At 34.0% G+C, this 13,658-nt stretch overlaps 1 protein-coding gene across 1 annotated transcript; it reads left to right on the forward strand.

Moving 5' to 3' along the window:
* Positions 1–12,382: 12,382 nt before the first annotated feature.
* Positions 12,383–13,437, forward strand: LOC103956859 (transcription factor HEC2-like). The gene has a single exon (XM_009368910.3). It carries the CDS (start codon positions 12,383–12,385, stop codon positions 13,211–13,213), a length of 831 nt encoding a protein of 276 aa, XP_009367185.2. The 3' UTR covers positions 13,214–13,437.
* Positions 13,438–13,658: the final 221 nt, after the last annotated feature.

Consider the following 13,658-nt stretch of genomic DNA (forward strand, 5'->3'; position numbering starts at 1 on the left):
ATCAAACGAGCCTTTAGATTTAGAATATCTAATACCCCGTTACCAAGAGCCCTTTCATACAATCCAACGGTTGTTAAAGAAAATTGGGCATCCTTTGGACTAGATCGAGAAGCTCTAATTGGCGGAATACTTTATACTCCAAATGATAGCTTCACCGGTTAATGTTTCACTTAAATAATAACACATTTATTCTTCATTAACTTACATTAAAAGTGAGACATATTAATGATGTTATCTTCATAACCATTAAATGGGACCTCATGTTTTTTCAGAGACACTCAAAAGGGTGGTGTTATTTAACACCTACTTTTACTTGTTACACACACTTCTTAATTTTTGACTGTCTGATCGAATAAATTGAGGAAAATCAATGAACAAAAGTTAATAAGAGTGTCTGAAAGATAAAAAAAAAATGATATACAAAAAGAACTACTCCACACAAAATTTTCAAATTTCGGGTTTGTGGGGTGGGAGTAGCTTTTGGGTGTGCAAGGGTGTAGGGTTAGAGGATCCTCATTCTTATTAATGTAGTTTAGATTATTTGTCTATTTTTATATTTAACTGAACAGTATATGAATAAATTGGTTTCTATTGTCTAAGAGAATCAAGGAGATTCTCTTAAAATGAGATATTTTTCATGAACTCTCTGTTATCTCACATTTTAACGATAATTCTTGTGTTAACATTATAAAATATAGTTAAAAATATGAGGTGATCGAGAGTTTATGGAGAGTCCCATTTTAAGAGTCTCCTTAGTATTTCTCATTATCTAATTAGCATTCACAAGAATCAAAGCTAAACTTTTTCAGTTGTAACTGAAGAAGAATACATTAGACACTAGCTAAACAAAGTACTAAATGACATTTATTTATTGTTTACTAGCTAAACAAAATTCAAGAAAATGTTGGTCCTAAAGGAATTCCTTTTAGGAAAACCTATAAACAAAGTAACACTGAGTAAAAGTATAGGGAGCTTTACTTATAGAGTCAAAAAACACAATATATTTCATAGGACTCTACTAGTTTTGAGTCGTTTTAAGAAGATAAAAGCCCAAATCCCAATAAACCTAAAAAAAAAAAAAAAAGGAGCCAAAATATAATCATCAACATGACAAATGAAACATATTACTCAAAAAGTGATATAGAAATTCTAAAATACAAATATGCATATGATTTGCTTAGTTTTCATTGTATGAGATTATACTAGAATGGACAAGTTTCTTTTGTCCCACATCGTTCACCGCAGGAAACGAGCGACAGCGTTGAAGCCGATGTCAAGCCTTTTGGGCATTTTTTGGGGGGTGGGCCCGTGGGGGTGTAAGCAACGAGGGCCTTTTGGTTCCTTTTGTGGTAATGCTTGGCCCAACTTAGAATTATTTACTTTTAGATTTTTGGGAATTCCAAAAATTTTCATTTTTCGGACGTAAAATCCGGAATAATCAATTTCATTTGCAAATTTTCGAATTGGACGGAAGCTAAAATTAAACTCCAAAAATTCCGTTTTGGAATAATCAGTTAATTTCTGAAAATGTCGAATTGGAATCGAAAGCTAAAATTAAATTCGAAAATTTTCGGGTTGGAATCGGAAGCTAAATTAAATTCTGAATATTTTGGGATGGAATTTGGAACTCTTGTTTATGATTTGTTCCATTTGAAATAGAGTCCTACTTCAAACTTATTTTCGATCCGTAAAAACTAATTTTTGCAAGATAGTTTCGAAATTTTATGCACTTCTACAAGATCTTTCACAACATGCACTTTTGCAAGATCAACTTAAATTTTTTTTTTTTGGTACTTTTCAAGATCTTTCACAATTCTAGTATACGTGCACTTTCTGTAATATCAGTTTCAAAACTCCAACAATTCTGCAAGGTCAGTTTCTAAATTTTTGTATTTTTGGAAGATTAGTTTAAAAATTCCAGAACTTCTGCAAGATCAGTTTCAAAATTTTAGCATTTTTGTAAAAACAATTTCAAAATTCACACATCCAAATCATAAAAACTTCAAAATAAAAAAACCTTCAAGAAATACTAGAATCAAAATTAAAAAATTCCAATGGTTCTTATAATGGAAAAAAAAAAACACTCATAAATCTAGGAAAACAATAGGAAGAAGTAGGTGGGAGAGAGAAAGACGAAGGAGGAGAAGAAAGAAAGACGAACGTAAGGGGGTGTGTATTCAGTTGGAATTTTGAGGTTCTTTACTAAATCTAGGGGTATTTAATCAAGATTTTAATTGATTTTTAGAAATTCAATATGTATTCAATCATGATTTTAAAATATATTATTGAAATCATTATAAATCCGGGTATATTTAAAGAAGTTTATAACGATCAAGGTGTATCAATTAGTATTGATTTTTTTTTTAAAGTTGAGGAATTTGAGAAAATTAGAGAGATTTCGATTTTGTAGTATATTTTAAGCATCTCACCTCTCTCTGAGATTTCAAGGGAATTAAATCACAATTTTACATGGAATCTTTATAATCAATTAAGCTCCATTAAAATCTATGAATTTATAAATCCATCAAAATTTCAATTGAATATGGGTGTTGGCGAGGTGAAGAAAGTACATTGGGCCATGAGTTTTGTTGAGTGTGGGCTTGCTTCTGTTGGTCTTGGATTAGATAATATTAGGCCCTGACTCATTTGCAACTAGTTTTTTATTGGGCCTTAGACCCCTAACAGAACCATGGTTTTAATGGAAGACAATTTTTAGGTATAAATTGTTATGCAAATGCTAGTTAGAGTTCGGCTGTAGGAAGCTAAACTTCGAATGCAAAAATCCCCTCCCCCCCGTCTTGGGGGAGTTGGTGCTAAGTTATTTATGATAAGGTAGAGAAACTTCGGTTTGGCTGGGGCATTATTCACTTTACTCTTAGATTTCAAAGGGGCATATACAAAACTCAGAATTAATGCAAATAACTCAGCAAAGGAACATAGTTACCAAGATAGCTACAATTAGATAATTTATGACAAACAATAGGATAATATAAACTACAAAGAGAGAGATTCAAACTTAGGTGCATTGAGAAAAATACATTGATATTGCTATAGTCAACTTGAGTAAGCTCAAGTCAACTAGTTTAGATAATTTCTTTATCTCCTATCTAACATATGAATTGTGTTATGAATAAGATTTCAGTATACATGCTTAAAGCTCTTCCTTTGGAACCTCATTGTGTCTAATAATTTCTTTTTGGGAGATTTTTGATGCGGTCCTTAGCTACCGATATACTTTGCCTAAAACCTTATTAGTTTTTAGTTTTTGTTGAAGTTCCTTAATTAATGTATTGATCTATTTCCATGTCGGTTATTATATTTTAACTTGAACATTGAAATTCGTAGTTGCTTATATTAATGAGATTTTAAATAAGTCCCAAAATTTGTGTGATTCAATAAATGAATAAATAAAAAAAATTATGCTCCCCACCGTGAAAGAAAATTCAAAATCAATAAAAAAAAAATCATGTTTTGCCATAAAATGTATGTACATATACATAAAACATATTGTATAATATATATAAACAAGGGTACATTTTTCAAAATTAATAAAAAAATAATAATACCATTAAACATGTGGTAGATTCTTCAAACAAAAAATATGGGTATATTTTTCAAAACCGCAAAAAAAAAAAAAAAAAAAAGTCTTAATAACAATAGTAAATTTCTTCAAATAAATTCGATATAGTTACATTCTCAAATCAACGAAAAAAAATGCACCCATATAATTTAAATAAAAATAGATTAGAAAAAAAGTGAATGAGTATTACATAAAAAAGGGTACATTTCACATTATAATAAATTGGTATATTTAAGAAGTAGTACACTTAAGATTAAAAAATTGAAAAATTATACGAAAGGGTACGGTGCGTTTGTTTGGCCCCATTAAGTGGGACTAGACTAGATTGGACTACAATTCCATGTTTGATAGGTGCTGAGATTAAGTTAAGTGGGACTAAAGGGGACTCGTGTGGACTAGAGGCCTCCTTAAAGGTTCTTAGCGAGGCGCTCCCCAAACCATGGGACTTTCTAAGACATGCGTCTTCCTTTTCCCTGCGAGCCCCTCTGTGAGTTCTGAGCTTCTTAATTTTGGATTTTGATAGGATTTAATTAAGATATGCAGACTATCCCTAGCAAGCTACTTCGCTTCGCCATGGTCATCATCCTCTAAAATCTCGAATCTCATATTTCCCACCACCAATATCAACCACAAAAAATCCCCCATCTCATATTTCCCACCACCAACCATCACTTGCAAAAAATCCCCAATCTCATATTTCTTGTCGCCACCACCGCCATGGACGAGCCATTCGAGAAGCCCCATAACCTCAAGTCACTGAATTCTTTGCTCCTCAAGGAAACCAAGGACCGCCAGCAGCAGGTGGAGTCGCTGGTGCAGGGCAAGGCAAATTTGGAGTTCGAGCTGAGTCGGTTTCGCCGTGCAGATTGAGCCGCTTATGAGCGAGTTGAGTGAGTAGAGCAAGGAAAATGTTGGGTTAGAGTTGGAGAAGAGTGTTTGTGGTGTTTTTGTTCTAACCCAGATGAAGCAATTGATGTGAGATAAAGTTTGAGATTGAGAGGTCGATGATTAGAGAGATGGTGAAATTGTGAAGTTAATAAGAGAAGTGGAGCAGCTTGCTGGTGGACTCGAGATCGAGAAGGGAAGCCGAGATAGATTATGTGAAGAAATTAATAATAAATTAATTTTGACAATAAACTACAGTATTATTTTCATTATCCTACTTGTTAATCCGATACTGCACCAAACACTTCACTAAGTTAGTCCAGCTTAGTCTAGTCTAAGTCAGTCTAGCTTAATCCCTGAAGCTAATCTAGTCCGAGACAGTTCGGTGCAACAAACGCCCCTTTAAGATTACAAGTTAAAAAAAATATTTTTATATAAACTTAAGGGAGCTTTACCTATAGAGAAAAAACACAAAATACATTTTATAGAACTCCACTAATTTTGAATTACTTTGAAGGAGAGACAAAAGCTCAAACCCCGACAAATTTAGGCCAAAAACAAGCAAACCCAAGATTTTAAAGATTAGCCATGCCCCTGATAGACTTGTACTTAATTAACCCAAAACTACATACTAACCATCTATAAAAACTTCAAACTGATTTAGATCTGTAAACATTAGTTTATGCAAGATCAGTTTCAAAATTCCAGTACAAGATTAATTTCAAAATTCCAGAGCAAGATTAGTTTTAAAACTTTGGTGCAAGATCAGTTTCAAAATTTAAGCACTTTCAAAATATAAGCACTTTTGCAAAATCAGTTTCAAACATTTTTGGCTTATGCAAGATCAATTTCAAAATTTCAGCACTGCAAGATCAATTTCAAAATTCCAAAATTTCTGCAAAATCAGTTTCGAAGTTTTCAGCACTTTGCACGATTAGTTTTAAAATTTTAGCATTTCTACAAGATTAGTTTCAAAATTTCAGTATTTCTATAATATCAGTTTCAAAATGTTTGTACTTTTGCAAAATCAGTTTCAAAATTCATGCATTCAAATTAATCAAAACCTCTAAATCAATACTTTAAAAAATTATTGAAATAAAAAAACAAAAAATAAAAAATCTCAATCATTCTTGGAAAAGAAAAAAAACTCATAAATCTAGGAAACAATATGGAGACGAAGAGAAGGGAGAGAGATGTAACATCCCACATTGCCTAGGGGAGTGCATCCTATGAGTTTTATATGTATATTCTCATCTCTACCTAGCACGAGGCCTTTTGGGAGTTCACTGGCTTCGGGTTCCGTAGGAACTCCGAAGTTAAGCGAGTTTGGGCTAGAGCAATCCCAGGATGGGTGACTCCCTGGGAAGTTGCTCGTGAGTTCCTAGAAACAAAACTGTGAGGGCGTGGTCGGGGCATAAAGCGGACAATATCACGCTACGGTGAAGTCGTGCCCGGGATGTGATGGTGCCTAGGTCGAGATGTGACAATTTAGTATCAGAGCCAATCCCTACCCTGAAGTGTGTCGACGAGGACGTCGGGCCCCTAAGGGGGGGGGTGGATTGTAGCATCCCACATTACCCAGGGGAGTGGATTATGTGAGCCTTATATGTATGTTCCCATCTTTACCTAGCACGAGACCTTTTGGGAGCTCACTGGTTTCGGGTTCCATAGGAACTCCGAAGTTAAGCGAGTTTGGGCTAGAGCAATCCCAGGATGGATGACCCCCTGGGAAGTTGCTCGTGAGTTCCCATAAACAAAACCGTGAGGGCGTGGTCGGGGCCTAAAACGAACAATATTGTGCTACGGTAAAATGGTGCTCGGGATGTGGTAGAGTCCGGGTCGGGATGTGATAGAGAGGTATGAAGGAAAAATAGGAGAGAGAAGGGCGAAGGAGGAGGAGGGAAGGGAGGGAGAGAGAGAAAGATAGAGACAGAAAGGACGAAGAAGGACGAAGAAGAGGGACAGAAAGAGAGAGACACGAGTGAGAATGAGAGAAGAGAGAAAAAAGACGAAAAAGAAATAGAAGGAGAGAGAAAGAAACAATACAAATAAGGAGATAAAGACTCATCTTTCAATTATAGAGGGGTAAAATTATAAATGGAAAAGTAAACAAAAAAAAAAAAACCATAATATCACTTACCACATCGATAAATTTTGTCTCCTTATGAGATAAATCAAATCATTGTTCTCTGTCCAAACTATAGTCTTATAATTTGGGTAATGTAATTGTTTTTTTCAGTACAACGATATATTTTACACTAAAAGGAGGGAGGAGTGTAGTTAAGCCACACAATGAACAATCTAATTTGGTTTCGGATTCGAACTTAAGACCTCTCGCTTACAAGTGAAGAAGAATACCACCAGACCATAGTATTGAGGGACAATAATGTAATTTTATTTTTAAAATTAACGAGTACAAACTTATTTTATTTTACTTTTTAATTTTGGAAATGTTTTAAATTGAATATCAATTAGGAGATTAATGAATGTGTGAGTATTAAAACCCTAAATCAATTACCAATGTTTATTTTAAAAAATTATGTAACTGATATGTAAATTCATTAATACATTAGACACTTCGATAAAAGTTTGAAAACTAATAAGACCCCAGTTAAAGAAAATTAGTAGCTAAAGACTGAATGTTGACTTTTTGTTTTTTTTTTTTTAAGTCAAATATTTACACATATGCAAGACTATTTTGAAAACAGAAACTAGAAACATAATCTCCAAATAAATGAAAACCAAATTTACTCGTGACAATTTTGCCAAAAAAAAGAGCACATGATTTGAGAGGAAGAGAGCAAGATGAAGATGGACAAAAGCAAAGATTCGTGGGGGACAAAACCAAATTGAAAGGTAAAGTGAAGAAGACGGAATTGAAGCATCGAGATAAACGATGAACAACGCGTGGTTATCATGGGCAAAACCGACAATTCACTATATAAGGTAGGCCACAGTACAACTTTCCGCCCTTAAACTGTTAATGAACAGTGACCAAAAGAAAAAGAGTTTTAGTATTTATGTAGTGTCTTTATACATAGACAATAATATTTTACTGCTTTCATGCATATCAGCACCATGACTTTACAAAGATGAGATTGAGACAGACAGGTACTGTAGCCAATGTTCCATATAGAGTCCATTATAGCTACAGATTAGCATGATTTAATTTCAACAGAAATGTGGTCCATTCTCTCGATCCCCTCTGTGCAAATGCAAACATATATAGCAGAAACTAGATGAACCAACAACCAACCCGTACACATGCATGTTATAGACGACTCCCGAATGTCAGCCACCACATCATGCTTTTTGTATTAAAAAATAAGGAGTTTTGAACTCAAAAATATAAGGGGAGCAGATAAGTATATAACCACCGTACCATGCTTCATTTGTATTTATGTTATTTTGTGCTATATCAATTTATACACAATAAGATATAAAAAAAATATAGCAACCAAAATTCTAGATTATATAAGAGCCTTTGTTTGAGTCTTACACATCTTCCTAAATCTCTGGACTGGCCCTGCTCCTGACTCCCAACTTGAATGAATTATTAACATTTCCATTTTGTCTTGTGCGAGTGTTCATCACGCAGTCTCGGCTCAGTTGAACTATTTAACTTTGAAATTACGGATCAATTATGTCCAAACTAGTTCAGTTCGGTTGTGAGAGATCGTGGCCATTTCTTTGGTCAAAACCTTACCAAATCGACCATTTGCGCTCAGTTTAGTCGAATTTTTTTTCTCTTTTTTTTTTGTTTAATTTTTTAAACAACTTATGTGGCAGGAGCAAATCATTATTGTGGACTCTTGTACTAATAATATAGTACCGGCTGAATGAAAACTTACAAATATTTTGTAGCACATGATGCTACGATGACAATGTAATCGTTTCATTGAAATCCTCCATTTCCAAGGATTTAGAAACCTATGTTAATGTTTTTTCTACATAGATTCGAATCCTTTTCTTCTACTTAATTGTTGTTACAGTTTCCAGCATAATTCCCCAACTCTAAGTTGTGTAGAATCATTAGGGTGTGGAGGACAACAAATGAAACTAATCACCCCTAATGCATGTAATTGCAAGATATTATAGGCTAATTAAGTCAAGGTTAGTGGAAGGACATTGAACTATTACTCTAGGCCGTGGCCATACCCATCAAAAGTATCAATAACCAATCCCAAGCAAGGTTAGTGTTTAAGTCACCCTTAAATATGCAATGCAGGGTTGACTCTGCCAATTCACCAAAACTGCATAAAAGAAGCAAATGTGGAAATTTGTACTTGTTTTTGAAGTTGAATTTTTGAGAGGGCCTTTGCATTCACCGTCACCAAGATTCCTCTCTCACTGACTAAATTTCAACAAATACGGAATTCAATGTCTTCTGTTACTTTCAAATTTCATCAACAAGTATGAAAAAGGTTTCTTGAGCAATAATGTTAATGTGACAAGTTAAGGCAAGACAATCTGAAAGGAAGCACTTCTACAGTTGCTTTTGGCTTGTGCGTTTGAGGTGCAAGTTTTATACTTTCTTTGTTATGTACATCACAGAGACAGAGAGTGTGATAGCTTCTTTAGCTTGTACAGAAAAATTGGGAACACTTTCTCAGCAATTTTTATTATCTTTGCTCAAGATTCTTTGCGGTTGATAACGGTTGATTTGATTTAAACCATTCAAAATTGTTCAGTTAATTTCTACTTCTCAATGTTCAAATTTTACTTTAACACTATTACCGTAGCAAATCGATTATTGTAATATACTTTATTTATGTTATTTCAAGATTATATGATCCTAGTTACTGATATTATGGATAATAATAGCTTGGGACGATATCAACATAATGTGAACGTTTGCAACAATAATAGCGCTTCTTGAGATCTGTTAGACTAAAGGAAATTAATCCATAATTATTATATATATTGTAGGGTATATATTTTCAGTTGTAATTAGTGTATGATTTCTACATATTAACAAAATTATTTTTTTCACCCAAAAAATGGTAGAGAGACAATTTGGTCTTTTATCACAAAATAAAATCATAATTTGTAATGTAATTTCGCATAAACCAAATTTTGTTGATTTTATTTTTCTATTCTTCACCCACATATGATCAAAACATAACCTTCAATTCCTATTGTCTCTTCGAACTTCCTTCCATCTCCTAAACCCTTTTTGTCTTTTTAATCACACGCGCATATTGTGTAGGCTATTGTAGTATGACTCCTTGTATTGTTGTGTGAAAATATTACCTCTTGTATTGATGGGTGAAACATATTATAATATATATAGAGTTATTTAAGTAGAAAACCTACACTATTACAATTGAAAAATATTATATAATATATAATAATTACGAAAATCATTTCAAATCACCTTTCTAACTCTAAAGTGCATCTGATTGTATGCGGAGTGAGATTTTCTACTGATGTATATGATACATCGAAGTATAGTAGAATTTGTTTTTGAGAAAGAGTTTAATAAGATTATATGATATTTGATATGTAAAATTATTTTTGGATTTTTCAATTACAGAACACAAAATTGTCTTTTTACTTTTTGGTTGATGTACTGTGTTGATTTTGTCAGTTAGGACTTAGGGGAATTGGATTTTATCCGAATCTATTTTGTAAGGATTTCATCTTAATCATTTATCGTGTATCGTATAGTCATAAATTATTTAATTTTTTATTTAAAATTAAACATAAATAATATTTGACGAAAATTGATCGCACGATATACAATAAACGGCTACGATGTGGAGATTCCTAAGATTCACACAAAATGGATTCGTAGAGAATCCTTTTCCGGATCCGTAGAGATTCCTAAGTTACCACGTCCATGGAAAAGGGATCGCAGAGTTTAAAGTTTGTTACTATTAGTTAGCAAGGAAGACAGAGAAAAATGAGGGTAAAGAAGCAATCAGCATCACCGTCAGGCTTCCAACACACCTTGGAAAGCGTGCCAAGAAAAGCAATGAGAGGAGAGTGAGAGAGAGACTACCAAACAGTAGTGCACACTGCACACCAGGATAAATACAATCTCCATGGATCATGAGCAAGCCGCTGACGGTGACTCCACCCACCGGAGTATTTCCAACGCCGGGACTTATCCCGTGACAGTCACACTCGAATGGTTACGACGTTGAAACAGATATAGCTAAACTCTGTGTGCAAAGAGATTATTGAGTATTATCCGCTGTATATAATAACATACTTAACTTTATCTTCTTATGACATTAAAATTTGAAACTGTTATAACTAACATGTTTGAGAAAATAGATTTTTGAGTATTATTGTACACAATAGTGTGTTTCTATCTCATCGTCTGGTTGCATACATAAAATGACTCAATCTTTGTTATGGACGAATCATACTTGATACATGTGTATAAACTTATCTTTTTGTGCTCATAATCAATCAATTATGTATTAACAGTTAAAAATTGAACGAATAAGAGGAAAAAGTGTTCAATTGCGATTTCTATAGTCGAACTCTAAGAAGATGGGTTATGCTATATGTTCTTGTCTGACACATTTCATGTGACCGTGGGTTCCTAATTGATCTTTTTGTTTTCCACAAAGTGAAATTTTTTAGGCGAAGCAAATTTCTTCAAGTCAAAGAGATCGTACAACAGTTCCTAAGTTCATGCACCATTCTTCAACCATCCCATCGAAAGTCCCATCAACTTAGTGGAGATTAATTTCAAACTTCCAAAAACTCTACCCTTAATCTGATGACAAGGAAAAGGATTTTTATAAATTATAAGAATTATGTGATCGTGACCGTTTATTATATATTATAAAGTAAAAAATTATTTAAAATTTAAAATTTAAAATATAAAATTAAATATAAATAATATATAATAAAAATTAACTGTATAATGTACAATAAATGATCACAATTGTGCAATCCCTAAAATTCATAAGAAAAGAATCCGAGGATCATTTTCTGATGAGAATACTACTACACTTGGGATCTTTGACCATTTGTTTTTTTTTCAGAACTAAAAATGTTCGTTATTGTGACACTTTAGTTTAATAATATATTAATATGTAAACAAATTAAACATGACAATGACAATGTATTAATAAATTGAAACTTCATGCAACAGTGAATCTATTTTACATAAATCTTTCCCTTACATGGTGGGCAGTCTCTATCAGATGCATTTCATAAAGGAGACAGATTCTCTGCCTCCTACGTTCTTTGTCTTTCTGTTTATATGATTACTGTTAAATCATATCAATATTTTATATTATTATTCATTTTTATCTTATTATCTCTATAAAAAAATAATATAAAATATTAACATGACTTAACCGTGATCACACAAAACAAAACAAGAAAGCACGGAAAATGAGAGCGCAAAGAATCTGCCACATTTCATAAAATGGTGGGCAGTCTCTATCAGATGCATTTCATAAATTATTATTTTTTTTAGATATTTCTATAGGTTTCCAGAGATGCTTAAAATAATGGTCACTTAGAACTTGCTATATAAAGTACTTCCCCACTTACAATGAAGCCTGCTAGATTCTTTAAAGAGAGTTTTAACAAATAAACCAATGATATAGTTTATTTTAACGAAAAATTATAGTATTATATTAAAAAATTAATTCTAGTATTATTCATTGTACCTTTTATTTTGTTTTTATCGTTAAAACTCAAAATTTTTGGTTTTTCTTTCTTTAAATTGGTTTTTTTCTCAGTATTTAAATCAATTCTCGCTTCCACTACTTTATTCACTTCCTTTCAACTTTTGTCCAACCTCCCTATCCCTGTCACAGCACCAATCTAACCCTAAACAAAGTCCCTTCTTCCTCACTCATCACCTCCCCGCATACCTCTGCCTCCTCTGTTTCTCACATTATTTCCAGCCTGCTCTCTCTCTCTCTCTCTCGCGTCTAAGAAGCCATGGATGTTGACATGCTCAAATCATTATCATCGTCGTCAGCAGTAGGAGGTGATCATCATCATCATCACATGGACATGATGACAATGATGATGCAAATGCAAAAACAGCATCATTCCCCTGATCACTTCTGCAATGACTCTTACCCTAACAACAATAATCCCACATTTCCAGAGATAGATTTTAATTGGGTTTCAAATCCAAACCCCAATAATCTTGAATCCATTTCTCCACTACCCATGTTCCATGACCCAAATCCAAATGCAGTTCCTCAACAACGCACATTGCTAAATCCTGCATTACCCTCCTCTGTTTCCTTCATGGTAAACCCAATCCAAGAACCCTTAACCCCAAGACTAATTAAGCCTTCTGGTATTAGTCCTACAGGACTATCAGTCCCACCCAGTACTTCTCCATACGAGAAGAGAAACTCTATGGCTGCAATGAGGGAGATGATATTCAGGATAGCAGCAATGCAGCCCATTCAGATAGACCCGGAGGCGGTGAAGCCGCCGAAGAGGAGGAACGTGAAGATTTCGAAAGACCCACAGAGCGTGGTGGCGAGGCACCGGAGGGAAAGGATTAGTGAGAAGATCAGAATCCTGCAAAGACTTGTTCCTGGTGGGATTAACATGGACACTGCTTCTATGTTGGATGAGGCCATACATTATGTGAAGTTTTTGAAGAAGCAAGTGCAGACTTTGGAGAGAGCTGGGGCTGATAGACCGGACGGCGTTGGATTCCAAGGGAGTGGCAATCAGTTGGGTAATGTGAATTACTCTAGTTTTCGGAGGCCTTCTCAGTTGGTGGGTTCTATGCAGATGCTTAGATGATCAGAGACTAGTTGAGATTTGAAATATCATGTACTAATCGTTGTGTACGTTTGAGAGATTGTTTCTGAGGGGGGAATGTAAAGTAGTTGTTACTTGTTGATGATTCTTGATGTTATTTTTAAAGGAAACTTGGATGTGTGCATGCTTTTAGGGATTGCATTAATCCATGCAGAACAGGATTTACATGATCACCCAATGTCCCAGCAAGTTCAAGTGCAAAGATATGTTAATAAAATGAAAAAAATAAAAATAATGTTGATCCAAAAGTTAATCCATAACAAACAACCACAAACTAATCGTCTCCAAGATCGTTTTTCAGCCGCGGAATCAACCAAAACGAAGAAGCATCTTCCCAAATATTTCTTCCTTGTCCCGGAAACCCAAACCGACCAAGTGCATGACGTTTTCCCTTGACTACATCGAAAGGAGACCTCCTCCATACCAA

This window comes from the organism of the source record quoted next, unplaced genomic scaffold (genome assembly GCF_019419815.1).
Source record: "Pyrus x bretschneideri cultivar Hongxiangsu unplaced genomic scaffold, Pyrus_bretschneideri_v1 Contig8, whole genome shotgun sequence".
NCBI classification, from domain to species: Eukaryota; Viridiplantae; Streptophyta; class Magnoliopsida; order Rosales; family Rosaceae; genus Pyrus; species Pyrus x bretschneideri.

Bases quoted from the DNA above. Each gene is read 5' to 3' on its own strand.
- LOC103956859 (XM_009368910.3), top strand. From the start codon at position 12,383: ATGGATGTTGACATGCTCAAATCATTATCATCGTCGTCAGCAGTAGGA.